This window comes from Aythya fuligula, chromosome 11 (assembly GCF_009819795.1).
Source record: "Aythya fuligula isolate bAytFul2 chromosome 11, bAytFul2.pri, whole genome shotgun sequence".
Taxonomy (NCBI): Eukaryota; Metazoa; Chordata; class Aves; order Anseriformes; family Anatidae; genus Aythya; species Aythya fuligula.
This window is the reverse complement of record NC_045569.1, coordinates 7,735,918-7,762,298: the sequence shown is the minus strand read 5'-3', so window position 1 is coordinate 7,762,298 and position 26,381 is coordinate 7,735,918. Positions and strand designations below refer to the sequence as shown.

Sequence of the window (26,381 nt, the reverse complement as noted above, 5' to 3'; positions counted from 1 at the left end):
CTGTCCTCTGATCTCCTCTGATCTTTTTTTTTTTTTTTTTTTTTTTTTTTTTTTTTTTTTTACTGGACACTTCTGTGAGTCCCCATTATAGGTATATTTTCTTAGGTTCTCCACTGGGAACCTAAAGAAACGGTTCTTTCATTTCATTTTCAACATGGAAAGAAGTTCCACTGTAAGTACCTGAAATAATGAAGCTTCGTTGTCAATGTTTGTATCTCTTGCCCTTTAATCTTTTCCCCTCTACAAGAGTACTCTGGATTCTTCTGCTTATCCTCTTTGGCATTCCCATCAAGCTCTGTCACAGTTGGGAGCCAGTCTGGATCTACATGAAGCCAACAATTATGTATGTGTGGATTGTCTTGTTTGTTGCTACAATTAAGTAGTTCTGGCTTTTTTATTCAGAAGGGATCTAATTTGACTCTCTCCTCTATGTGCATACCAACTTGTATAGATGTTTTTACAAGTCAGATTGCAGATGTGTAATTAGGAATCAGTGCTGCCTTTAACTGAATTGGATTGTTACATTTTCCTAGTGAAGAGTTCTTGGTAAGATGCAGTACAACAAAAAGTAAAAGCAATGCATTTAATGTTGTACATTCAGTTGGTTTTATGTGAGACAGTTAACTGGAGTTAAACTAGATCTTTCCTACTGAATCAGAAAATACAAATAAGCTTCTCTGCATATTTAAGGTTTGTGTGTTTTCCATTTTGAGAAGGAAACACAAAAGGAAAATGTGAAACAGGAAAGGAGCACCATCTAGAGTTTAAAGAGAATGCTGGAGAACAAAAAGTATGTGAAATATTACCCATCAGTTAAAATGTATTGCCATGTAATTCTTTGGCTGACTTGTTTGTATATAAGGAAAGGAAAAGTTCTGGAAATGTAATAATATGATGTTCTTCCTGGTCACTGTGGTGACAAAGAAGCAGGGGAATGTAGAATGAGACGTGATACAGCTGAAGAATGATGTTTCTCTCAATTACTGCCTTTGATACAGTCTGAAATTTTTTGGCTGTTTATCTCTTGTGGTAAGTAAAAGCATAGGAAAGTTTTTGGTTTCTGATCTCCAAAGAATTTAAATAATAGTAGGCTAAAACCATTCACTTTTAGAAATAATATAGTTTTCTACACAATTACTATACATGAACAGTCTGCAACAGTTCGAAAATGTTCATCTTCACGTTGACAGTTGCAGTTAAAGTTATCTAAGAACCTGCAAATTATTTTTTTAGAACAGTATAAAAGTAACAGTTGCAGGTTTGGACTGACACTGTGTGGTAGAGGGCTTTAGGGGGGTAGTTGCCTGTAGTTCCATTATTCTGGAAAAAAAGAACAGTGGATGTTTAATGTAAGTTCTGGAAAAAAAAAAAAAAAAAAAAAAAAAAAAAAAACAACTAGGTTTCATCTCTAGATGAATCCCCATATCTCAGATGATATCAGACGAGATATTTTTGCCTTTTTTTTTTTTCTATGAAAGGAAGTAATTTATACTCTTAACCATTCTTATTTTGGAGCTGTGATCTCACTTTAACAAAAAGCAAGGTACAGATGTACTGCTTGTCATTTATTGCAGGTTCCTGCGCTGTTCCTGTAAATATGGCAGCTTGAGATCATGATAAACACTAACTGGACCTGCTCTGCCCTCGTAGTTAATGATAGTCTTTCTTTTTCTTGCATATTTACTTTTTTTTTTTTTTTTTTTTTTTTTTTAAGATTTTATTCTAAAGGGGATTTTTTTTCAGAAACTATGAATGCTTATATTCATTTTAAGATAAAACTGTTACAACTGTAATGAATTAGACCAGTCTCTCATTTTTTCAGAGTATAACCACTATAACACTATTTCACTACAAAAAAAAATTACTTGCCTGTTGTAGTATGCTTAGGAATTACATTCAGACCAAAAGGTTCATTGGTCCTCCCTTCTCAACAGGAGTGAAATTTCATCTTTTGGGATGCTATTTATATTTGTTTTCTAGACTTTTGTTAGCAATAGAATGCCACCTATACCAATCTGTGCATTCTAGACATGAAAACATGAAAACAAAGAGGCAGGTAAAGGGAAAAAGCATTTTTTACAAATGTTGTTTTCATGTTAATTCCCCATAGCAATTAGAAATAAGTTTCTGTTATTTACCATTCCACATCTGATCTGTGAAAAAAGGGCATACGTGAAATAAGGAACTTATATCCCCAAGAAGAGGAACTTCCTGTTTACATGAATCAACTGCAGAACTAGGGGATTCTCCTGCTTTGAGTGTTGTAAGGAAGCTGAGCAGCAAGTTAAAAAAGAGAAGTACTGACAGCAAAAGTTTTGTGGCCTTTGGAATCGATTCTCTAAGTTGCTGCAAGATGCAATTATTGATAGCCAGTAGGAGACATGGGTACTCTGCCTGCAAAGAACAAGGCCTTGCTTCACTAAATCAGTAAGATAATGTAACGGATCAGGGATAAGTGCTGGGGCACTCAAACTTGTCTAAATGATAGAATTAAGGAACAGGCAGCTTCTGAAGGGGTTCAGTGTTTTCCATGTGTAATTCATGTACTGGCAGATGCTGCTTGCCAAGAAAGTCTGTGATGCTATGGGAAGACCAAGAATACTTTGTGTTTGTTTAAGAACATAGTGAGCAGTATATAGGAGAGAAATCTGACTGACCTGACAGGATCAAACCTTCTTATTTTCCACATTTACTAAAAAGCTCTCAGCTTGTAACACAACAGAATCAGTCATTCTGTTCTGAAAAAAAATATGGACAAAAATGTCTGGCGTTTGCAACATTTAATCCTTCAGTGCATCACATTTCATGTCACGTGAGTTGACTGGGGAGATCTACTTCCATTCTTCAGTTTCTATTACAAGTTTCTATTGTAGGAGAACATTGGCTTTTTCCTCACTTGACACATTTCTCATCGGTAGGTGACATCCAGGGAGAAGGACTTGAAGAATGCTGTGATTCCTTATGTCATAGAAGTGGATCCCAAGGACAACCACGCTAGATATCCAGGTGCCTTATATCAATTATATCTTTTAGCACAGAATGCAAATGTTGTCCGGCAGATGATGCAGTTAGTTTTTACTGAGAAATTAAGGGAATTAAAAATGAGGGCATACTAAGAAGCTTTTGGGGATTAAGGATTTCTGGATACCTTGAGAACTTCCAAACTGTCAGAATTCAGTCAGGTGAACCAAGTTCATACCTAGCATAATCCTAATAAAGACACCATTGCTACAACAATTGCAACAGCTTTTTGTAAGCTACAGCTTTTTACCCATTGCTGTCTGCATATTCCATAGTTTTATTCCCTGTAAATAACAGATGTTGGGATGGGATTTAACATGTGGCAAGAGTTTGTTAGGTGAGATCAAACACTGCATGGAGAGCATTAGGACAGCGTTTGGCACAAGCACTCCTGCGGTCACTGCTGCAACCTTTGGTAAGTCCCTAGCGCAGAGATAAGGCCCTGAACTGGAGAACACACGTTAGTAATGCAGCATCCCGCAGAAGAGAAGGCTTTTAATCTGATTGTGGGCTAGACCACGATTTGGGAAACACTTTTTAACGCGGTGACACAACAGTGGCAGCCCGGCAGCGGCAAGTGACACGCTACGAGAGCACGGAGCCAGGGCAGCGACTCCGCGGGGTGCGCTCCCCGTCAGCAGCAGCCGCTGGGCCCGGGGCAGCGGCAGCGCGGAGGCCGCGGCAGCGGGGCGGGGGCGGGGGCCGGGCCGGGCCGCACTACAAGTCCCGTCAGGCGGCGCGGGCCCCGCCAGCTCCCGGCGAGGCCGTGGCGGGGCGAGGCGAGGGGAAGGGAGGCGAAAGGCGGCGAGGCGATGCCGGCGGCTGGCTCGGAGGCGGAGGAGGGCGGCGGGGAGGGCGCGGGGCCCGGCGCCGGCCCTGCGGGCGAGCAGCCGGGGCCGTGCTCGCCGAAGCTGTGCGGCTACCTGCAGAAGCTGTCGGGCAAGGGCCCCCTGCGCGGCTTCCGCAGCCGCTGGTTCGTCTTCGACCCCCGCCGCTGCTACCTCTACTACTTCAAGGGGCCGCAGGAGGCGCTGCCCCTCGGGCACCTCGACATCGCCTCCGCCTGCTTCAGCTACCACCAGCCCGAGGCCGGCGCTGCCGCTGGGGACGAGGGGGCCGCCTTCGAGGTGCACAGCCCCGGCGGCGCCGTCGCCGTGCTCAAGGTAGGCCCCGGGGCGCCGTGCGCGGCTCGCCCGGCCCGGCCCGGCCCCTCGGCTTCCCGCTGCTGGCTTCGGTTTGTTGTTGTGAGGGAGAGAAGTAAAACCCGGGGCTGATTAGAGATGTCTGGCTGCGCCTAGTGTTTGCTTCATCTTTGCCTTAGTGAGTAGTTTTTGAAGTGTCCCACTGAACGGGGAGATTATTGCCTCAGGTGAGCACGGGGCGGGCTCGCTCGAGCGGGTTCTGTGGAAACGTCTCGGTGGAGAAGTGATTGCCAAGGAAATCTGGTGGGCTGTGGGTTTGGAGGCTTTCACTGGCGTTTTTCACTTTTGGGATGTTTATTTTGAAAACATAGATGGCAAAATCTTAATCTAGTCTGTTTTGGGAGGAAGGAAGAGGAGGGAGAATTGTTTCCCGATAGCCGCAGAGGCTGCGGATCCTGCTGTCTGCAAGGACGCAGACCTTCAAAGGATGAGACTAAACATCAGGCTTGTTTTTACACGTCTTTCCTTTGTCGTCATGGCTGGGTGGGAGGGGGGACAAAGAAGCCATTTCCACTTGATAAAGTAGGAATAAAGTAATCTAAGGTTGTATTATTTTTGATTGCTATTAATGCATATATTTTGCTAAAGGAATGCTCTCTGTGTGAGCTTTCACACGAACTGCTTTCTTTTGCAGCAAGTTCCTTAATATTAGATTATAAAGAATCCATGAAGCTAGTTAAGTAAAACAGCAGAGCTTTGTATTGAATATTGGAAGAGATCTTTCTTATGTGGTTACTTAGCAGTGGGGATATGAACAGTGGTAAAAAATGCTGATACTGTAGAATGTGTTTGTATACATTTTTCAATACTCTGTAAATGTTTGTCAAAATAAGGAATTATTAACATACTTTGCTAAAGAGTAAACAAGTTATCTAACTGGAAAACTATTGTGATAATAATTTAACTATGTTTGTTTAAGGAGAAACAATGTAATCAGCAATTTTGCATGTAATCACTTGTAAATATGACTTTTTTGTCTCTATAGCCATATATGTTGTTACTTTCCATGAATCTGCCTTTATACCCTGAGTATTTATCTTACAGAAGCTAAAGCTGCAAACTGGGTGTAAGGGTTTGTTTTATTTTATGTTACTATTGAGTGTTTTTTTATATATGGAAATCTTCAGGAAAGTAAGTAGTGCACGTTTTATTTTGGGGATGCTTCTGAACAGGTAGGCCTTTGTTGGGAAATAAGTAGCTTATGATTTTGATTATAGTGGGAAATAACATGCTACCTGTGTAATGAATAGTCTGTCAAACAGTAGTGGTGCAGCAGCAGCCACAGGTGCCTCTTGCACTCACGGAGATGGAATTGCTCAACGTTGATGCACGAATGTAAGCAACGGGAGGGGGGGACGGGACGTTCCTTTTTTGTGTTTCTGTTGGTATCTTTTCATTGGTGATGTTACTATGCCCTTACTGCTCTCAGTCATTTCTTCCTGTACTCTCTAGGAAAGAACCTATGATAGTTGGATATCTCTTCTTGTTTCCATACAGAGATTGAGAAAAGTCAAGGTCATTTCTGTAGCTAGCAGAAAAAATAATTTATCTTCTACCTCTCGTTGTTTTGAGGCTTGCCTTAAAGCAGCAAAGTGATTGTCCATAAAATGCTATTACATTATAAGCATTTATATAATAAGGAATTAATGAAGATCTCGAGGGATATTGCAGGATCAGCTGGCCTCTTGCAGCTGTGTGATTCACCAGGGGTTAAGGCTTTTGGAGATGGAATTAATTTTCTTCTAGCATGATGGTTCTTTAAAGCCTATAAAAATATCTTGCAGCTAAATTAGGTAGAGACAAGAATGAATTCAAGATGTTAAGTTAAAAAAGAAAACCAAAGGACTGGCTGATCCAGCCTCTGTTGAAAACAAATGTGGTTTAATCTTTGAAGAAAACATTACACACAGAGCACGAGGATGAAAGTCAAATCAAATGTTGCCTTCACCCTCTAACTCACATGCCTTATTTTCCTCAATCTGCTTCTTGTTCAAAATTTCCAGTTCTCATCATCTGGTCTTTCTCATTCAGTGTTATAGGCTGAGAAGAGCAGTAAGAAATAAGCAACTGGAATTCCAGATTGCAATGATGGCGCTGTTCAGGAATGCATTATTTCTTCAGAATGCCTCAGTATTTTTGTTAATGTAATGATTTCATCATCTGGATTGCTCAGTCTTTGTATTTTGTGGGAACTGAGGATGGTATGATAAAATTGGGGTTTGTTTCTCAGTTTGATAGCAGTCTGAGGAAAAAATACATACTGTAGCCTTCATAGCTAATAAAGCAAATCATTCATTATTTAGAAATGTAGACAATCAGCCTGACAATTAAGTGATTGTAGTTTGTCCTGTGTATTTTAAGCAGTTAAATTATGTTAGAAGAAGCAAAATATATGTAAAAGGCTTTTTCCAACCCCTTTTTAAAAATACATAACAAGTACCATAATTTTAGGTGAAGAGTCAGAGAACAGTACGCACTTTGGGAATTGTAGATGGAGAATTGTTTGAGAATATTGTGGAAAGGGCCTGATCCTGCAAATACTTGTTGTGGCATAGAATGCTGGTAATACAGTCAAGTGAACATTTGCTCATATTGGCACAGTGAGGCCTGTCATTAAGGGAGAGAAGAATTAGCATTATGAATATAAAAACAAACAGGTTGTTTCTCATTTATTTTTAAAGCAGCGTATTTTGGCTAATGGCTCTGTTCCCTTGCTTTTGAAACAAAGCAATGCTGGCTGGTGATGATAGCCTGTGTGTCTGGTCACTTGTGGGTGGATAACTTCTTTGTGGACAGTGGTGAATTGGGGTGGGGTGGAGAGAATTGCACAGACTTCTTTAAAACAAAAAACAAACACACATTTTTCTGGGTTATTGGCCAAGTAGTACATGTTCCAGGCACTGCGGAGTTCGGAGCCCAGATCCTTGAAAGTGTTGGACACCAAACTCAGTGAAATCAGAACTATTTAGGAGCTTTTACTCCAATTTGTCAATAATCTTTAAGGCTGTGGCAGTGATTAATGGGGTCTTTGTGAACCTCTCATGGTGCTGAGTTCAGGTAGTGTTGGTTTAGGACCCAGCATGGTTAGGTCTTAACTCAGTTTAGAAGACAGCTCTGTTAAGAAGGTGATTTGTTTCCTGAGTTGGTCAGACTTTTTTTTTTTTTTTTTTTTTAAGACTGTGCTGATTAGTGGTTACAGTACTTGAACTGAGTATTGGGCAGCCCTCCAAAAATAGACATCTGGTTTGCAATTTGCTGTTTGAGCACAGCAGGGTTAGAAAGTCTTAGGAAATACAGGCTTTCTGGTTGTGGTCCCCTTTTCAAAAATGTTTGTATTATTGTCATATGTGTTCCACCGTGGTCCAGGTAGAGGATATCACTGTGCAGTTGTTTTTTGCAAAGATTTTTTCTGTTCATGTCACATATGCATCAGAAGCAGCCAGATCTTGCAGCATCGTTAGAACACAAGGAGGGTTTTAAGTAAATGATGTTGATTTTCCGTCCTTTATGTTGAAAAGCACTGGGGACTGCACGTCTCTTTACTTACCTTGTCTTCTGTTGCTGCTGTTGCCCGCAGGTTTGCAATAGTAGTTCCTTTTCTTGCAGTAGTTCAGATGACATTATTGCAAGTGTGGCTTTTTACACCTCTAACACATGAATGCTCTTCTTTGTATTGTTGCAGAATTTGTTCTGTTGTGAAAATGTCATTTTGTCAGAACTAATGGGTGTAGTCATGCTGATACAGGTTTGTTCTTATGGGCAAGTGTCATATGGAAAGGAAAATTATTCTACTGTGAAATCAGTAATTGTTTAATAAGTGATTAAGAAGGCAAGTAGACCATCTGCATTCTTTCTGCTATTCTATTGATGGTGGTTTTTCTTCTAGCAAAAATACTTCTGTTAAGTTGTCAGTGACTAGCTGAGGTTCTCGCTTACTGAAGAGCCACAAAATAGATGAGTACAAGTAAGGATTCTTTGCCAGTTCTGATCAGTGCTGTTCCTAGTTAAATGTTCTGTCTCTAATGGTGACCAGTAGCCAAACATGAGATGAAATCATGAGAAAGGGGGCAAGTGTGGGAGTTTCCCCTTCTATGACAGTTAAAGTCTCACACACCAAGTTTGCAGATTTTCCTTTTGTTTGTTCAGGAGGAGGGGAAATGATAAACTTACGTTCTGTGTGTGGTTTTAGAAAAAGCCATTTTCCAAGAATCAACTTGAATGAAGAGAAGTCATCATAACACCAGGTCGCAGGATGTTCTTTTACATGTAAAGAAAATAACGTAGATACTTATATAAACTAAGCCAAAAGTGTTCAAAGGGAACGGGAATCCTTTATAGAAAGAGAAGGAAGACCAATTATGTTAGGAAGGAATGCAAAATAACACACACAGTGCAGTGGCATGGTAATCAGGACTTCTTGGGAAATGATTTAAAAAAGGAAGAGAGAAACACCTACTGCTTTGCCAAGCTGTTTGACACTGAAGGACCGTAACTGCTAACTGCCCCCCTGTGCCTCTGTGCCATCCCATGGAAACTGAGGGCGTCTATCTGCTGCTCAACAGAGAACAGGTGCAGATGGGAATTTAAAAGCAATGGCAAGCAGCAGCTCCGATAAAATCAATTCATTGTTTCTTAAAAAGCTTTGGGAAGAGGATAATGGTACAAAATATTACAAGAGCTCATTAAGTTGCACTAGTCATGGGCAGATGTTAATTGTAGGTATACCTTAGGTTGAGTCAGTGTGAATTACCTCATTAGCTGTGTTGTGGTAGCAGAGAACCGCTTAAACGCAACATCCTCTGTTAGTGGAAGTTTTTTTAATAACGAGTGGTTTTCTGTGTGAGCACAGTAAAACCTTGCTTGACAAGGCCTGTGTGCAAATCTCAAGGTAATGTAGATTCTCAGATGTATTAGAAATGGACACTTGTTGCTGAGCAGAACTCCAAAGAACCCTTTGGAACAGCAGGGGAGGCGCTTGCTGCTGTGGTTGTTCCAAGAGTGCCAGCGGCAGCTGTGTGGATTGGTGTTTCACAGGGCCCAAGTTCTTTGCTTTCTGAGAAACCTCATCGACATATTTAAACTAGTTTCTTCACAGGTTTTTTTTGAAGGAAATATTCCCCTTGCCCCAGTTTCCTATGAGCAAGCAAGAGTAAGTATATGAAACTTGCTTCTGCTACAGAATGTAAATATGTTGCTCACAGGTCTGCCCTAGCAAATGAGGAAGGTGAGCCTACAGCATCCTCTTGTATCTACTTGGTGTATTGCTCTACTCAATTTGTTTTGTGTGTGCTTACTTGATTAGATTCACGTATGCATATAATGTGCTGAGAGGAACTGGAGCATCAGCTCCAGGAATTGCTGTCCGTTTTCACACTAGCTTGCTTAAACAGTGCTTTGGAGCCATTTGCCATAGGGTGTTCTGGATTTTAAAGCTCATATGGATACAGAAAGGCCAAATTGTAAAATAAAAATTTCTCTGATTGCTAAACACTAATATCACACACTCCTGATCCAGAGAGAGCACCCTGGGGGGGAGTCAGTTGTTGTTTGCTATGTTGCTTTAGATGTCTTGTAATGAACCAGTCTGAGCTGAGGTACGATGGTAAATGGATCTTTCATTTGACTAGACCAGACATTGTCTTCTATCAGTAATGAAGATAAACCCGTGCCATTAATGTGCTTTATGCAGTATTTAGTCGTCTCTAAAGAGTAAAACAGTAATTTGCCCAAGTAGTGAGGGTTTTTCATTGGTAATGCCACCAAGCACTTTGGGAGAAGGCAGAGGGACTGGCTAGTGGCAGGACACTCTGCGTGCTTACTAAGGACTGAGGCGGGTGTCTTTGCACAAGAATTAATTTCTTATTCCTTAACATACCACGTTACTAGCATCAATTGTTTGCTCTAGGTTGGCTGCTGAGGACATGTGTTTTAATTAAAATGACTCTCTTCAGGGAGCTCCTGCAGTGTGTTACCTTTATTTGTCTCTTGTTGGCATTTGTAGACCATCATTTGCCACATTTCGAAAGGAGTTGTCTAGCTGTGATTCTGACTGAGGCTTACAGATGTTTGGCTTCTTGGACTCGTAGTAGCTATTCATACTAACGACTGTAGGCCTGTGGGTTATATATATACACACATAATAACACTCGATACAAGATAGCTTATGGGATGATCATGGAATTAGATGGCAGTACGGTACATTATTGTTGGTTTCTGCTGATAACAAAGCAAATAAGTAATGAAAATGGGAATTTTTCTGTGTGTATGGGACTTTCTGTAATAAAGATGTATAGCTGTGTATCTAAACACTTTATATGTGAAATATAGGATGCTGCTGTGTTTTCTAGTGTTGTAGTTCAAAACTGGAGAAAACAAATACTTGCATTTTAAGGGAAATGGATTCGGTATGGAAGTCAGAGATATGAATGCTTGCACAACGTGTGTTGTCTACATTAGTGGTTATTTCTTTTAAATCATAACTGGTTTGGGGTAATTAGCAGATCAGCAAAGGGATCTGGGTTGTTCCTTTTGGTTGCACTTGGGTATTCAAATGCCTGAGAGACGCACTGATCTCAGTAGCACTCTGCTTCCTTGTGTTACAGGCAGCAACTCGTCAGGATATGACCTACTGGCTTCAGGAGCTTCAACAGAAAAGGTGGGAGTATTGTAACAACCTTGATGCAGCAAAAAGGGACAGTCGAACTTCTCCTACGCCAAGTGACTTTTCCAAAGGTCTGGTTGCCAAAGACAATCCTGGTAGGTTGAAAATTTGAGTAAAAGCTGTATGTTTATATTCAGTTTAAGTTAAAGAGCACAAGGCATAAAACAAAAGAAGAACAGTGACCATAGTCTTTGGAATTTTTGTTTCATCTTTTTAAGTAACTATTTAAACTTTGCATATTTTGATGATACTGAAGTAACATGACATAAATGTAATTGTGTGTGATATCATCTCTTTTGAAACCCATTGATTTCTTTAAAAACAAATTTTAAAAAATCAAGTAAAACAGAGTATTTCTATGACTAGGTTTCATGAAGAGGCCAAGTACAGTTGAGGCTTGTTGTCTTTTTGTAGTTTTAGATTCTTAACAGATAGTGTATTCAGCATTCTGAATGTGAAGTACAGGTTTTAATGGGAGCAGGTATATCTTGTCTTCTGAATAACTGGACTTTGTTCTTGGAAATAACCATACTTCGTTTTTGGTGTGGTGGGTGTATACTCTGTGTTGGTTGTGGTAAATACTCCTTGCTTTTTGCAGTTGGAAGACAGTTTGCACAGAGCCTAAACACATGAAATTAAGTCTCCATAATAGCTTCAGCCAATCAAAACGTAATTTTAGACTTGCGTCAGAGATATAAAAATGTAGCAATGTATTGTACAAAAGTATTCTGCTTTTTGACTACACTGCTTTGACACTTCTGAAATGTTTCATTTCTAGATGGTTACAAAAATGAGTTGCTTGCTTAATTCTGTGACTGATAAATAAGCAAGTATTAAGAAATCCTATTCTATGCCAAGTTAAACATGTTAGTAAAGCTCTTTGGATTTAAGCAGTGTCTTGAGGTCAGGCATACTTCATCAACAAACTTCATATTTGGTTGTTTTCCGTCTGCTCCTCCTGTGAACCCAGAAATGTTAAGCTGTCATCTTCCCCTCCCCCTGTTCAGATCCCATGCTGCCGCTTTGTCCTCTAACCCAGTTTACTGCTTTCATTTGAGAGCAGCCTGCTTGTGGCTGCTTGCTCAGCCACAGCTGGCTTCGGAGTCTGTTTCAGCAGGAGCTCAGCTTTGTGTCAGCTACGCCAGTTGAATAGCCAGCCACTCTAAACAGATGCTCAGTTATCTCCCTTGGTCTAGCACTGGTGCTAGTCTCACCCTTCCTTATGGTAGTGCAGGGAGTGAAGCTGGCAGGAAACATCTTTGTCTCCGCGTTAGTTTTTGGCTGGTGTGGCTTCCTGAAGTGGTTTACTGCAGGGGCAGATGAGTGCTGGGATCGCTGCAGGAGAATTGGTGGGAATATGAAGTGGGGTGGTTTGAGACGGCCTTTTTGTTGGCAGACAATCTGGTTAGCGGCTTGTCAAAGCATACGCTGCAAAAATAGATGTGTTGCTATGTAAAGATCTAACAGTTTGCAGGTGTTGGAAAGGGTAACAAGGTTTTCTTCTCTGAAATCTTTCTTGTTCTACTGTGAGCCTCTCACTCTCTTGCTATGTAGTCTCCCTTTTTGCATTGTTGTGTGGTATTTGTTTGACCTTGTGCTGAGTTGGTTCAAGTCAAAGCTTAGCCAAAAGGGAAGGTTGTTTTTTGTTCTGTTTTCAGCTGGATTACTGAGTGGAATATATTTACTGTGCAATCAGGTGACTGGAGGAGCTGCTGGAAGTGGAAGGGAAGGGACAAGGGGTTTAGCAGCTGAGGATGGAAGTCAGCATGCAAGAGACAGGAGTGCCCTCTTCTGGGAGCAGGCTGTTGGATCGGATAAACCATGTTGTGTGATTTAACGCCAAATCTGTGTTCTTTCTGGCTTGTGCTTGTACCTAAGAACTGAAGTACACCGTGAAACTCATCTGTCTCTGCAGTCTGAGTACTGTTCCCTCATTCCTGCTTTGCTTCAGATGTAGCAACAGCAAGTGAAAAAGTGCCATCACTTTAGATCACTCTGCTGGTTTTTTATAAGTTGTTGGGTTTTTCTGGATCAGCAAGATGAACAAATTTGTTATAGGACTGTGGTGATTTTTTTTTTTTTTTTAATTCATTAAATCCAATGCAAATAATGACAAAAGGGAATGCATGGGCTGAGTAGACCCATCCCTTTTATGGACAGCCGGCAGGTAAACTCCATTATGTGTAATTTGAAACTGCATCTGTAGTATCTCATTTGTGATACTGCTTATTGCAATACTGATTTTATCATAACTGAACCGTTTAAGCAGGGATTACTTCAGGGGAGAGTGGGAAGAGCCTGAATTACTATTTTTACTTTTCAAACAAGTACTGCAAAAGTTTCCTGTAGGACTCTTTAAGGCGCTGGTTCCATGCTAGTGACTAACCTCTGTCTTCTAAAAAGCCCTTACTGTGTGTTCAAAGATGTGCTTTATACTGGAGCACAGAAATTGGTTTCTTTTGCTAGGGCTTTAATACAGGTGCTATCACTAATGTTTTAAGTGGGGAAGTAGCCTGCTTTGGTCCAGAACCAAAACTGCTTGCTGTAGTCTTGTCTATTTTGTGCCTCCCCCTTTTCACTCGTGTGTGTGTGTGTATACACATATATGTATATATATATTTTTTTTATTATTATTATTTATTTTTATTTTTTTGAGCTGTTTTCGAGTTCAGAAGTCTGGAGTAACTGGAATGTATGTAGGGTTTGGGGAAAGCTTCATGGATCAATTTTAGATTTTTTTTTAATAACAATCAAAGGAAGTGGTAAAGATGTGGGAAAATGGTTTAAAACATTTTTCAGGAGGGTTGTGGGAAAGCTTATGTAACAAAAGATTCTGTAGCATTTGTAATGGAGCTGCTTTAGCACCATGTAAGTCAAATAAATGATTTACTCTTTTTAGGATTTGATTTTTTTTAATTGGTTGACTGTTAAAGTCTTCATCATTTCAGCTCTAAAGTAGGCCATTTTTAATTTCTCAACTCTTAATTTGCAGTAATGAAAAATGGTATGTCATGTTTCTAAGATTGCAATGTTTTAAAATAAGTTCAAAAATGAGATTGGGGAAATGTTTGCATTAACAGCCATGTTGCTGTGCTGTATCTGCTGTGGAGTTCACACCTCCAGTGTATTCAGAAAAAAAGTCACAAAGAACTGGATGCAGATGTAAAAATCAGATCTTGACATTACTTTGTCTGCTGTCGTGAATATTTCTCTTAGATTACAGGCCACTGTTAATTACTAGTCAGTCATCACTGGTCTGTTGTGTAGAAAGGATTTAGTTGCTTTGTAGGAGGTATACCATTTAGCAGAGCTACACCTCAGGTGCACATGGGGAAGTTTGATGTTAATTTTTATTTTTCTGAACTGCTTTTGAACCCTGGAATCTCAAAACAGGATATATTATCTAGCCTGTTACAGGCTCTTCTGCAAAGAAAGACTCCAATTTATTAATTTCTCCTTTAAAACCTGAAAGAGAGTTTTGAAGTGCAGATATTACAGTATTAATCTTACCTCCCAAACACAGATAACTGAGTTTTCATTTGTCTTTCAGCTATAGTTATTCTTAAAAAAAAACAAAAAACAAAAAACAAAAAACCCAAAGTTTTGAGAGGTTCAACAATAAGCAAGATTATTAAAATATGACCTTACTACTGCTCAGTGCAGGAGGTATGGGCATGAGTAATATCAGCTAATTATTTAATAAGTAAGTTGTCCCATAAGGAGTTCCTGTGCATTATGCAATGCACAAATGGGGCTTTTGGGTGGGTATTTTCTCCTTGGCCTTCTCTGTATGTCCTTGTTGGCAAGAAAGTTCCTTTGTCTAAGCCATAACAGATGCAGTAAGATCCATCTTTCAAAAACTAACTCCTTTTTTCATTTTTTTTCCTTGCTGCGTAAATGTTTTTGGCAGTATGGAAGAGCAGGTGTACTTTCTCAAGCTGCCTTACCCACTTAAGCTGTTGAACAAAGGCTTTATATTCTGGGTCACCTTGACTGATGGATTCTTTCCGCTGTGGAAGGCTCACTTTTCTCTACTCCCATTTCAGCAGACTTTCAGTGGTACAGTTCAAGAACTCAGTTGATATTTTTCAATTTTTCAATTTTTTTTTTTTTTTTACCAGCTCATGTTACAGAGCAGAACCTGCTGTGTGTGTTAAACTAGCTGTAGATCACAGAACATCCTGAGTTGGAAGGGACCCACAAGGACCATTGAGTCCTGCTCCTGAATGCTTAATGTCAGAATGCTTATATTTTATTTGAGGATGACTGAAGACTAGTCAAGTTCTTTCAGTTAGTTATGTTATGTGGCTTTTAGAAGAGGAAATCACAAGACAGCAAATAAGCTAGATACCTGTTTGGGCTCTATTGCATTCATTTTGTCGTATACAATTTATTATGCTAGTGATAGATTGAGTTGTTTTTGTACGCGTCAGCAAAGAAACATTGCAGAAATGCAATGTGGTTTTGGATTTCAGTTCTTTATTCCCCTCTGGTGATACTATGCTTATATTATGGGATTGCTGTTTTTCTTTCTTTCAAGTTAATAGACAGAATCAGTGCTCAGATAAGAACATTTTCTTAATCAACATTGAAACACCTTCACTATCTGTATTCATTAAATAAGGAGATTGGAGGAGTTATTACAGAAAGGCAATTATTTTCTTCTTTTTTGTTGCATGTTTTGCTTTCATAGTGAGTTGTAATGACACATTCTTTCTTCCAGAGCATGTACCTGTGTAGGATACTTGTGTTAGGATAACAGTGAGCCTGAAGCACCAAAAAAGCAAAACAACAACAACAAAAAACAAATAACCAACCAAAAAAAAAAAAGACACAAAACAAAAATGCACAGGAGGCTGAAAAGGATGAAGGGGAAGATGCTACAGAGTTTCATGCTAGGGCCAATGTATGTTTGTTTTGTGCCAAAATGTATTCTGTTATAGCAGCTGAGAAATAATATAACCATTGCATACCTGAAGCGTGCTCAGAGGGAACTGAATCTTAAGCTCATCTCATTTTATGCATATGCTTGCTTTTGAGATGATGCTCAGTGAAACATGGCAGGTTAAATGAAAGTAGATTTTATACTGAATTGCCGAAAATATTAATTTTTTTGTTACTAATAATATACTACTCCTTTCCATGGCACATGAGTTTCTTTTCGAACTGCAGAATTTTCATCTGAGTGGTGTAGCTTTAGTACGGCTGGGGTATATGTTAGCAGCCCACTTATATATTTTAGGTATGTGCCTTATTGCTGGTTGCACTAAACATATTGCCGGGGTCAGGAGCAGGGGGTATGGATTGCGTAGTATAACAGTGCTGTGGTGATGCTGTTCCTGACTTAGGAGTTCTGATAGACCTGAGCTTGTTTTACAAGGGGCTTTATGGGTTAATATAATGAATCCACCTTAATTTGTATGGCTTCACAGCTGCTTAAACTAGATGAGTCAATATTGACTAGTTGAGGTTATGAGTTGGTCATGAAATAACACTGCGAGAGCATTAACACAAGTCCTGTTATCAGAAGTGTGTGGCTGCATTGAGAGCTTGCTGAGAAGGTGCCTTTTTAAAAGTTGAACAGAGTATTTTATAAAGTTAAGATACAATTTAAGATAAAATCCTGACTACATTACTAACAGACTTAGTAATACATTGCTTTATATAACAGCTGCTCTTTTACTCACTGAAAGTTTTTTTGTTTTTTTTTTGTTTTTTTTTGGAATAGATTTGAGTATCCTAAGCCAAAATGCTTCAGCAGAGAGAGCTAGAACTATTCTAGCTGTGGAGACTTCTCCTACAGAGCTGGTGGGGGAACAAGCAGCTTCCCAGCCTGCGCCAGTCCAACCAAGTGCCATCAATTTCTCACTTAAACAATGGAGCACTGAAATCAAGTAAGTTGGTGACATGGGGGAATGATAACTGCTGGCAGAGACAGTTTACTACTCGAATCCTACAGATTTGAAATACATGTAGTTTGAATTCCTGAGCAAAAATGTGGTAGACCCGTTCTGAACAACAGCAAACCCACAGCCTGTCCCCTCACTCTTACTGAGTTTACTCTTAAGTATTTTTTGTTTCAAGGAAAGCAGCAATATTCTTTTTCAGCTCTCCTGTTTACGGTTTCCTTCTGATTTTTTTTTCTATTTTACTTTGCCAGCATAGATGAATCTTCCGCTTCTATTTGAAGGATATTGCAGTACTATTACAGAGCAGTTCACAGAGCAGAGCTGTGGCTTGGGTAACTAGACCACATCCCTCTTCAGCTGTCAATAAAATGTTGTTTGGTTTCAACAGCAGTGCCATGCTGAGTTAAACATCCCTTTTAAAGCCTTCCTGTTAAGCACAGATCTGAGAGGTCACAAAGTATGCTACTTGGCTTTTTTTTTTTTTTTTTTTTTTTTTTTTAACGGCTGTATATGCACAGGAGTGTTGCTCGTGTTTTAAAACTTCCTTCTTGATTTTTTTTTTTCTGAATTGCAGATGATGTGCTTTGGGGAAGTCTAGATAGAAGGGCAGTGTCAGGGTAAGCCTCTCAGTGTTGCCTGGTTTGTGTGTTCTATTTTTTCCCTTAAACAGGGCAGAAAGGCTGGTAGTTGAGCTAGGGTTTGGGAGGCCCTATTGGTGGGAGAGAGTTATTTCTGGTGGTCCAGCAGCTATTCTAGCATAACATTGCTGGCTCTTTTGTGCGTAGCTGTAATCCTAATGGTTTGGAGTCTGTGCAGATCTCTGCCAATACGTAAGAAAGAAAATTGCATGCTCTGACGCTCTTGTAGGGTGAATGTCTCCTTCCTCTATTCCACTCTTTCTGGAGATGTTCAGCTGCAGTGGTTCATCTCTGAAAATGTTCCTGGAAAAAAATAAGATAATATCTACTAACAGGTTTTGTTTTTAAAAAAAAATGAAGTTACGGATTTTTTTACATGGTGTGCTCTAGTGTCCCCTCTAAATTTTAAAGCAGGCATTCCTCCTTGCAAACTGATAACAGTGTGAAATGGTGTTACTGTCAGGATTGTTCATTATGCTCAAACGTACTCTCCTGAGCTTTTCAAAAGTCATTTTGCAGAGGATTTACTGAGCCAGCAGTGAAAATCTGAAGTGTATATGTGGACAGTTGCACACTGTCTTTAGCCACGTCTTTTGTCCCTGAGACAAGAGTGATAACCTTGTCAGAAGCTAGTTAGTTGTACAGTAACATGCCAAAACCTCTTGACAGATGTGTTCGCCTTAGCCGAACCCTTGCAGGAACTTGCTTTTAAAGCTATGGACTGGCATTACCCCTGCCTGTTTTGAGCTAGCAGGTCACAAGCACTTCAGTTCCTGTATCTAGTAAGATAAATTTGCTTTGAGATTTTAAACTGTAGCAGTCATCTAATCTATGCTGTTTTCACAAGAAAGAGGGATTTTCTTCTCTGAAGGATTGATTACAGGCAATTCCTTCTAATGGCTGTTAATAGCTGCTCCAGAGAGGGCTAGGGCATTTATAACCTTAATTTGAGCTTTGTCTGTGTTAAGTGTTTAAGTAAGCATAGTTACATGCTTCCAATCCCCAAATCTTTCCCTCATTCAGTCCTACAATGAACGATGCCCAATTAATAAGCATGACTGTTCAGTAATAGTGCAAGTGTCCCTCAGGCAACAGCATTTCTCCTTGCACAGCTTTAGTTTATGCTTAAGCCATTTTAAATGGCATTCACGTGAAAAAGCATGGATTATGTAGGTTTTATATCTTAACATGTGCAAGGAATTAGGCTGCATATACGATCTCAATTGTCACTTTCAGATTGACAAGTGATCTTCTACTGGACTGATGATCATGCATGTGTGTGCCGCAAGAGGTCTGGTTAGTTGTATTAAACCTCCATGTAGGGCAAGGTTGTTAATGTTTTCATAGTGGAGAAAGGGAGTTACTAAACTTGAGAATTAATCACCTCTAGAAGATGTGTGCACTATCTAATATCCTGTTGGATTGTGACTAGTTTTAACCCCAGTATTAGAGAATCAGTCAAGGTGTCTCTAAAACTTCAGAGAATTTTCCACATTACTGGAGGATGTATTCAAGTACCCATAATGTCTTAGTCATGGACTTAGCTTTGCTCTTGAACACATTTATGGTGTTTTTGCCAGAGAATGTGTTCCTATAACAACTGCGTTTACATCCTAAGGAGCAGTGGTGAGTTAAGGTGGAAGAAAGTGGAAAATGGGTCTTTGAGATAAGCTGTATGTATGCTTACAGTAGCTAAAGCTGAAAACATGATTTTCTATTTCTTTAAAATCTATCTTCAAGCACTGATGGTGTTCAAGCCTGAGTTTTTTTTTTGTCTCAGTGCTGTCACCTTCTTGCATCTCTTGATTGTATAGAACACACATGAAAGTATACTGGACAAGGGTAACGTCAAGTTACATAAAATAAGACTTATAATAAAAAAAATTAAAAATAAGGAATCAGTAGATTATATGTTCAGATCTTAGTTTCTGTTATACTTGTTATACTTCGCTTAGGAAAATGAATGGTTTTGTTTTTGTTTTTTCAAATTTTCTTATAATCTAATAGAAAGCAATGAAGCTGTCATAGTAAAGTGCACATAACAATTCTGTGCAAGAGCTTTACAAAAATCAGCATCAACTGTGATTATTCATGGGCCTAACAGCATTTTAAAAAGTTTTCTAGGAGTAATTTGACTTCTTGTATCTTGTGAGTTGTGAAGCTTCAAAAGGTGGTGTTTGGACAGCCTTTAAATACTGATGTTGACCACGGCCAGAAAAGGCAGCTGGGGAGTGCATTCTAAGAAATGAGCCACTCTTCAGAGAATAGCGGTAGAGATGCCAGCTGATGATAACTTTGGGTGGCCTAGGAAATGCACTGATCATCATCTAATTTGATCTATTTGCTCTGAACATTAAAATGGAGCTTCTTCCTCCCAACTGAAGTGGTGACCTTACTGAAAAGACTGGAAGGAAATTAAAGGTGTTGCACAACTTGATCTCTGTCACACTTGCAAATTGATTGTTAAAATAGTCTTATTAATAACATTTAGGAATATTTTTGAGTTGTACTTGATTGTTAATCAGTTAACCAGTATAGGAATCAGTATATACTGATTGTTAATCAGTATAGGAAACTTGCACAGCATAATGAATGATTAGACTATGATCAGGCCTTTTCAGCCTGACAAGATATTTGACATCTGATCAAAGACTGGATTGGATCACTAAATAATCGTGAAGGTGTCATATGGCTTGCTTTCTGTTTACAGTTTGCAGAGTAAGAAGAGAGAATGGGGCTGACTGAGTGAAAGTGTCTCTGTGGGCTTCCATCTGCGAAGACTATGTAGGAAATGCTGATACTAAATGTATTTCTTTTCTACTTTTATCTAAAACACTAAGCTGGTTCATGTGGATTGGTGTGGAATTCCCTGTAATCGAACAAAAAGACTTGACAATACTGAGCTACATTAATATTCAGACTTTGGATCATACATAAGTGTGGACTTGAACATTTTTGGCAGCATGATTGTTGTGCTGGGGAAGCTGGGTAGGGGAATCATATCTTGTTTGTGAAGTATATTGCTCTCTTGTAGAATTATCTGTTTGGAATTTAGAGGTTGCCTCTGAAATGTTCATGTAGATAATTGGCAACATTACACCTCAGGAAGGAAAAACTGCTAAGGAGTCAATCAGCAGCAGCTACAGCAGGTCCCTTGGATGATCCCAAGTTTGATGTTAATCCAGAATGTGATGCTATAACGTGTGTGTTTTGTCTGCATGCTATTCTGTTTAATGCTTGGTGATTATCCTAAAATTTAGAGCTAAAATAACCAATCAATAAAGAGATGCTGCTTTTAAATCTTTCTCTTTTTCCTTGCCAAAACAAGGATAAAACAGAGGATGATAGAAAAGACCATGGGGGTCTACTAAAATATTTATTTATTGTTGAAGTGAAAGAATTCTTCTGTTTTGAAACATCCAGTAGTTGATAGCTGGTCTTGTTTAATGGGATATGCTTTATTTCCTTCGAGCTTTTGTTTGGTTTTGGTTATGTTTGTGTTTTTAGCTTATGTTTTTGTTTGCATTGTTTCAGCTACAGTGGTTGTCTTAAAAAAAAAAAAAAAATAATGATAAAATGAATACAAAACGGACAAATGTCGGTCTCTTTTTCTGCTGTGCTTTTCACAGAAATTCAATGTCATCTTTAAGAAAAGGGAATAACGAAAATCGCAAGAGCATATTTTATACCAGTGAAGAGTGGGAATTGCTGGATCCAACCCCAAAAGACTTGGAGGACTCTATGGCCCTGGAAGAAAAGAGGAAAAACTTGGCAGAAGGAAGTAAAGGTAGAAATGGGAGGAAGGAAGAGGAGCTCTTGCCCTTCCTCCTTTATTATAGTGCATTGTGATACCAGTATCTCTGGGAAATTAGTTAAAATTTATCATTTATTCACACATCACATCCAGAGCTCTGTTAACTCTTTTTAAATTTACTTGTTTGTGATGTGTTTGAGAGTATCGAGCTGTTTAAATGTTCCAAAGAGTCTAATAAGTATATTTTTAAAGGAAATTTGAATGCTTTGAAATACCTGTTAATTAAACTACATTTTATGTAGGTCTGACTAGTTCAGCTTTTCCATTTGATTTTGGCCGCATTCCACAAAAACCGAGACGCCCTTTAAAAGACATGATTGGATCAAGCAAAAACCGGAACAGCAGCGACTCCTCTCCAACTGAGTGGTGTTCTGGTAATGGCAACAAACTAGTCTCTGAACTGCAACTGAAGTATCAAAGCCAGCAAGAAGAACTGGAAAAGCTGAAGAAAGATCTTCTGAGCCAAAAGGTAACTAAGCCTTCAGGCAAAGTGCATAAATGCAAATAGATGTGGCAGGTAATTGTTTACCCCTTACGGATACCTAACTATATTAAGAGCTCATTGTTGGTAGAAAATAATGGTATGAAATGAACCTTTATTTATAACAAATCTTGAACCAAGGACTTCTTATATGTGTATCTTACTCTTTGAAGCTCGCTTTCTCAGTGTCTGCAAAGATCTTCACAGATAACGCAGAAGAAAAACAGCTCTGATTAGTACCTGTAATTCCCGAGGAACTCCTCCTTTCAAGTTTTTCTTTTTTGTTTTGTTTTTGTTGTTTCCTTTGCTGCAGAAGAGGAGAGTGGCGGAATGGTAACTGACACCTTCCCACTCCTATTGCATTACAGTGTATCAGCACAAAAAGATTTTGTGAATCATAGACCCTAAGCATAAATCTGTACATTTAGTATTGCCCTCATACGGTGTTCATGCTTGTATGCCCCCTGCTTGCTCAGATTTATTAAATAACTTGGTTTTTACCTAAAGGAATTTCTCCTCATTTTAAGAAGAAATAGAGTTTAGGTCATGCTTGGTGCTGCTAGGTTTGCTATTTGTGTTTTCCAGTATGCAAGATGATCAAAGGAAAAACAAAGAAATGAATGCCTTTAAACATTTTAGGTGTTCTTTCCAAGGAGTACATTTGTGCTTCTCAGACAGGTTTTGTGTGAAATCTCACTGTGCTCTAATGGAACATTGTGTTTCAGTTCCTTCTGTCTTCATAAGAAGAAAGAGAATACGTACGTCTCAAGTAGCTTGATATATTCTCACTCTTGATACTGGGCTGGATTTAGAACTGTGATAAATGATGGCAAGGTACAATTAGGATGTTTTCCTTGGCAACGTGAGTGACTAGACAGATCTTGTATTTTAATCTATTTTTAGAGAGTAGACTGCAATTGATAACCTACTGTGTAGTTGCTGTTTACCAGCAAGGTCATCTATCACATATGTCCCTGTTGAGTAGGTTTCTCTGATAACTGAATGTCAATTGACATGTAAGTTACCAGTCTGGGTGCTGTTATTTTTGATAAATAGAACACTTGAATATCACAGAACTATGCCCATGAAATCATCCAGCTATTTAGTAATTAGCAGTTCAGTCCAGTAGTGTTAAGATAGTAACACCGTCAAATCACAACGGAGGAAGGAAGAAAATCTAGTTTCTCAAGCTTTTCCTCAACAAATGATCCTTCACAGACCCCTCTAAAGACTGTAGCTTGATATTTGACTCTGTAGACCCAGGTCTTTACAGTTTACTCTTTGTTGTTTTGGGGAAACAAAACCTAATCTGTTAGAGCTTTGCAACACTCCCAAAATCAGTGGTTCATTCTAGGCATGTCTAAGACTTTCCACGTCTTTGTAAATTTCCAGATGTGTTTATTCAACTCAAGCTTTAGAAATTTCATAAACAAATTCCTATTTTTGTCCTTGTATTAATGAGTGTCAGAATTATTTAAAAAACGATTGAAGTCCTAGTTTCACTGATAGGTGTTGGAGATACTTCTAGGCTTGAACTTACCCCTCCTGTGGTTCCACAGCATTAGACCATTAACCAAAAACGGGAAACAGGAGAGGTAATAACGTATATTAATGAGAGGTGCCTGTCAGCAGTCTGCTGTTCTTCCTTATGTAGTATGTTGATCTGGAATATCTTCTTGTTATATAGCTTTTACGCTTGAGCTTTTGGAGAGCTTCTGGTAATAGAAAAGGTAGAGTCTGCTTTAGCAGTATATATTCTATTTTAAAATTTCATTCTTTAACTTTGCATGTAACAAACTTTGCTGGATATTAGCTGGTATTCTCATTCAGGAGCAGTTCAAGACTCAGCCCAGATCTTGTTCACAGAAAACTTAAGTTTCTGAAAGTTGTAGTAGGATCTTATCCCAGCAAGGATGCAAGCAGGGCTTTACTTTCAGTGTAACTGCCTTAAAAATCAGCTGCTTTTGTGTGTGTATACCTTTAGGCATCTTTCATGCAAGTAAAATAAGTATTATAGTGTTGTAATGGTTCAGGGTTTGTGCATTCCCATGGACAAGGATACTGGTAATTTTTTTTAACGAGGAAATAGATGACAAAAATGGTAAGAATCACTGGATAAACTTGTTGTTGCTTAAAAAAAAAAAAAAATATTCAGAGACTTCATTGTTTAGTGCAAAGACCACAGAAACTCCCTTTTCTTCTTTGTGGCAAGTCAGTTAATTAATTGGTTCTGTAGCAAGGCTTTTCAAAACAAGGCTGCAAAGACTTTCTTTTAGCAAAGCAGAATGTGTTTTTTTTTTTCCTCCTTAGTAGCTTTTCTGCATTTGTTAGGGAAGAGGGCAGTTAGTTATCTTTCACTTCTCTGTACTGTAACATTCTTGTTTTTTTTTTTTTTTTTTTTTTTGGTTTAAGCCCTTCTCATTTCTTAGAACAGGGCTTCTTACAAGTAAGTGGTTTTCAGCTTCCAAGTAGGTGCTTTGCTGTAGCTGTCAACAGTTCTTCCTGAACTGGCTGTAGCCTTTCCAGGCAAGGTCCTTAGCTCAGGGAAAGATACTTAAGCCATCCACATAAACCAATCATTGTGAGGTATTAACTCGTTAGAAACCACGTCCTGGAAGTGTTTCCTTCTTTCCTTAAACACCATTGTAAGTTTGTTATAAATAAACTCAGATGCAAAAAATAAAATAATAATTCCAAAGCTTACTTGTGTTTGACATTAGATTTCTAAGCTATAAATTCTCCAGCTTTGTTTTTTCAGTTCAATCTTTTTTCTTTTAAATTCTCAGGAACTTGTGCGACTTCTGCAGCAAACAGTCCGATCTTCCCAATATGATAAATACTTTGCAAGCCGTCTGTGTGAGGGGGTTCCCAAAGACAAATTAGAGCTGTTGCACCAAAAAGACGACCAGATTTTGGGTCTCAACAACCAGCTTGAAAAGTTAAATCTGGAAAAAGATAGTCTGCAGCAGGAAGTAAAGAATCTGAAATGTAAAGTTGGAGAACTCAATGAGCGGCTGGGTATGTTGATGGAAACTATTCAAGCTAAAGATGAAGTGATAATGAAACTGTCTCATCAACTCAGCGAATGTGAGGACAATACATCATCCCAAAGTGGCGCAGTAAATTCTCCCACGCCCACCTGTATTAATAAGGAACTACAGGAACTGGACAGACTAAAAGTAAGAGCAATGTCTCTGTCTTGATGGATAGGGAAATCTCTGCTGCCTTTAAAAACTACTTTCTAGTCTGCTCTATTTTCTGGGGAGATAACTTCTGCATTTCTCCAAGATACTCATCACCTGAGGCTTTCTCTCCTTGGAATCTACACTTTGAACTGTTGTGTGAACAATTTAAACAGGACTTCTATAGCTGGTCTGTGCAGCTGTAGTACAGTATCTCATACATTTGGTAATTTAGTCTTTGGTGTGGAGGAAGAGCGATGTGAGAAGTAATCAAAGGAACAGGAAAAAAGTAAGGGTAAGAAAATATAAGCATGGAGGAATACCACCAAAATGCTTGCTTTTTTATTTCTTTAATATCAAATGTGAGGAAACAAAAAGCACAAAGAATGAATGGTAAAGGAGAAAAGAAAAGAGGAATATAAGAACCTCTATTACTAATGATGCTCCAGATGTTATCAATGCATGTTATTCTTTTAACTGACCTCAGTGAATGTGGCAGGTTCTTATGGAGTTACTGAAGTTACCCACTTTGCTTTGAACACGCCTACTTGCCTTTGGATAAATGTTGATTCCACACTGATTGAAGTTCCAAGCGATTTGGAATATGAGACACATAGAATATATTAAAACGTTCATAGCTTTATTTCTTGTATGTAAGCCTGGAAGTTTTAGGAAATAAAATTGAAACTAGAAATCAGTAGTCTGGGCAGAAAGGAGAACAAAGCTTGCAGATGCTCATTGTGGGGGTGTTGTAGTTGTTGAGAGTCCCTCATCTCACAACCTCAACCTTCAGAAGTAGTATTTGTAGCCTGGAGCCGAGTGAATTTGGTGAGGAAGCTTTTGGTAAGGATTTATATTTTTGTGTGGATGCAGACATGACTGAGGACAGGTAGGGTAACAAAAACCCAGGGGTCATTTCACAGAATCACAGAATTTCTAGGTTGGAAGAGACCTCAAGATCATCGAGTCCAACCTCTGACCTAACGTTAGCAGTCCCCACTAAACCATATCCCTAAGCTCTACATCTAAACGTCTTTTGAAGACTTCCAGGGATGGTGACTCCACCACTTCCCTGGGCAGCCTGTTCCAATGCCTAACAACCCTTTCGGTAAAGAAGTTCTTCCTAACATCTAACCTAAAACTCCCCTGGCGCAAATTTGCTCCCAGTTCTTGTACTGCATGTGCTTCTGGCTGGTGCGCAGCACTACAACCCCTCTGGCATGTTCAGCATGCATGTTTTGATCTTCTTGAGGTGCAGTGAGGGGCAGCTTCACAGGGCTGGTCCTGCCTCATGCCTGCAAGCAGTGAGCAACTGCCTTCTGCTGGGGCATAGCACCGTGCAAGTGAGGCACAGCACCAGCCTGTATACATCCGTGCTCATAGCTATCTAGCCTCTGTGTTTGACTTAAGTGGACACTAAAAATACTTGGTTTGATCTTAGTTATTTTAGTAGCTATTAGTATACCTGTTAGT

At 39.2% G+C, this 26,381-nt stretch overlaps 1 protein-coding gene across 1 annotated transcript in view; it reads left to right on the top strand.

The window, feature by feature from the left end:
* The first annotated feature begins 3,833 nt into the window (after positions 1–3,833).
* Positions 3,834–26,381, top strand: part of TBC1D2B (TBC1 domain family member 2B) — a 34,206-nt gene continuing 11,658 nt past the window's right edge. Inside the window, exons 1-6 of the mRNA XM_032194956.1 lie at positions 3,834–4,184; positions 10,826–10,979; positions 16,613–16,778; positions 21,061–21,218; positions 21,488–21,714; positions 24,513–24,905. Of these exons, the coding sequence (XP_032050847.1) occupies positions 3,834–4,184; positions 10,826–10,979; positions 16,613–16,778; positions 21,061–21,218; positions 21,488–21,714; positions 24,513–24,905 (1,449 nt within the window). The remainder of the gene's footprint in view (positions 4,185–10,825; positions 10,980–16,612; positions 16,779–21,060; positions 21,219–21,487; positions 21,715–24,512; positions 24,906–26,381) is intronic.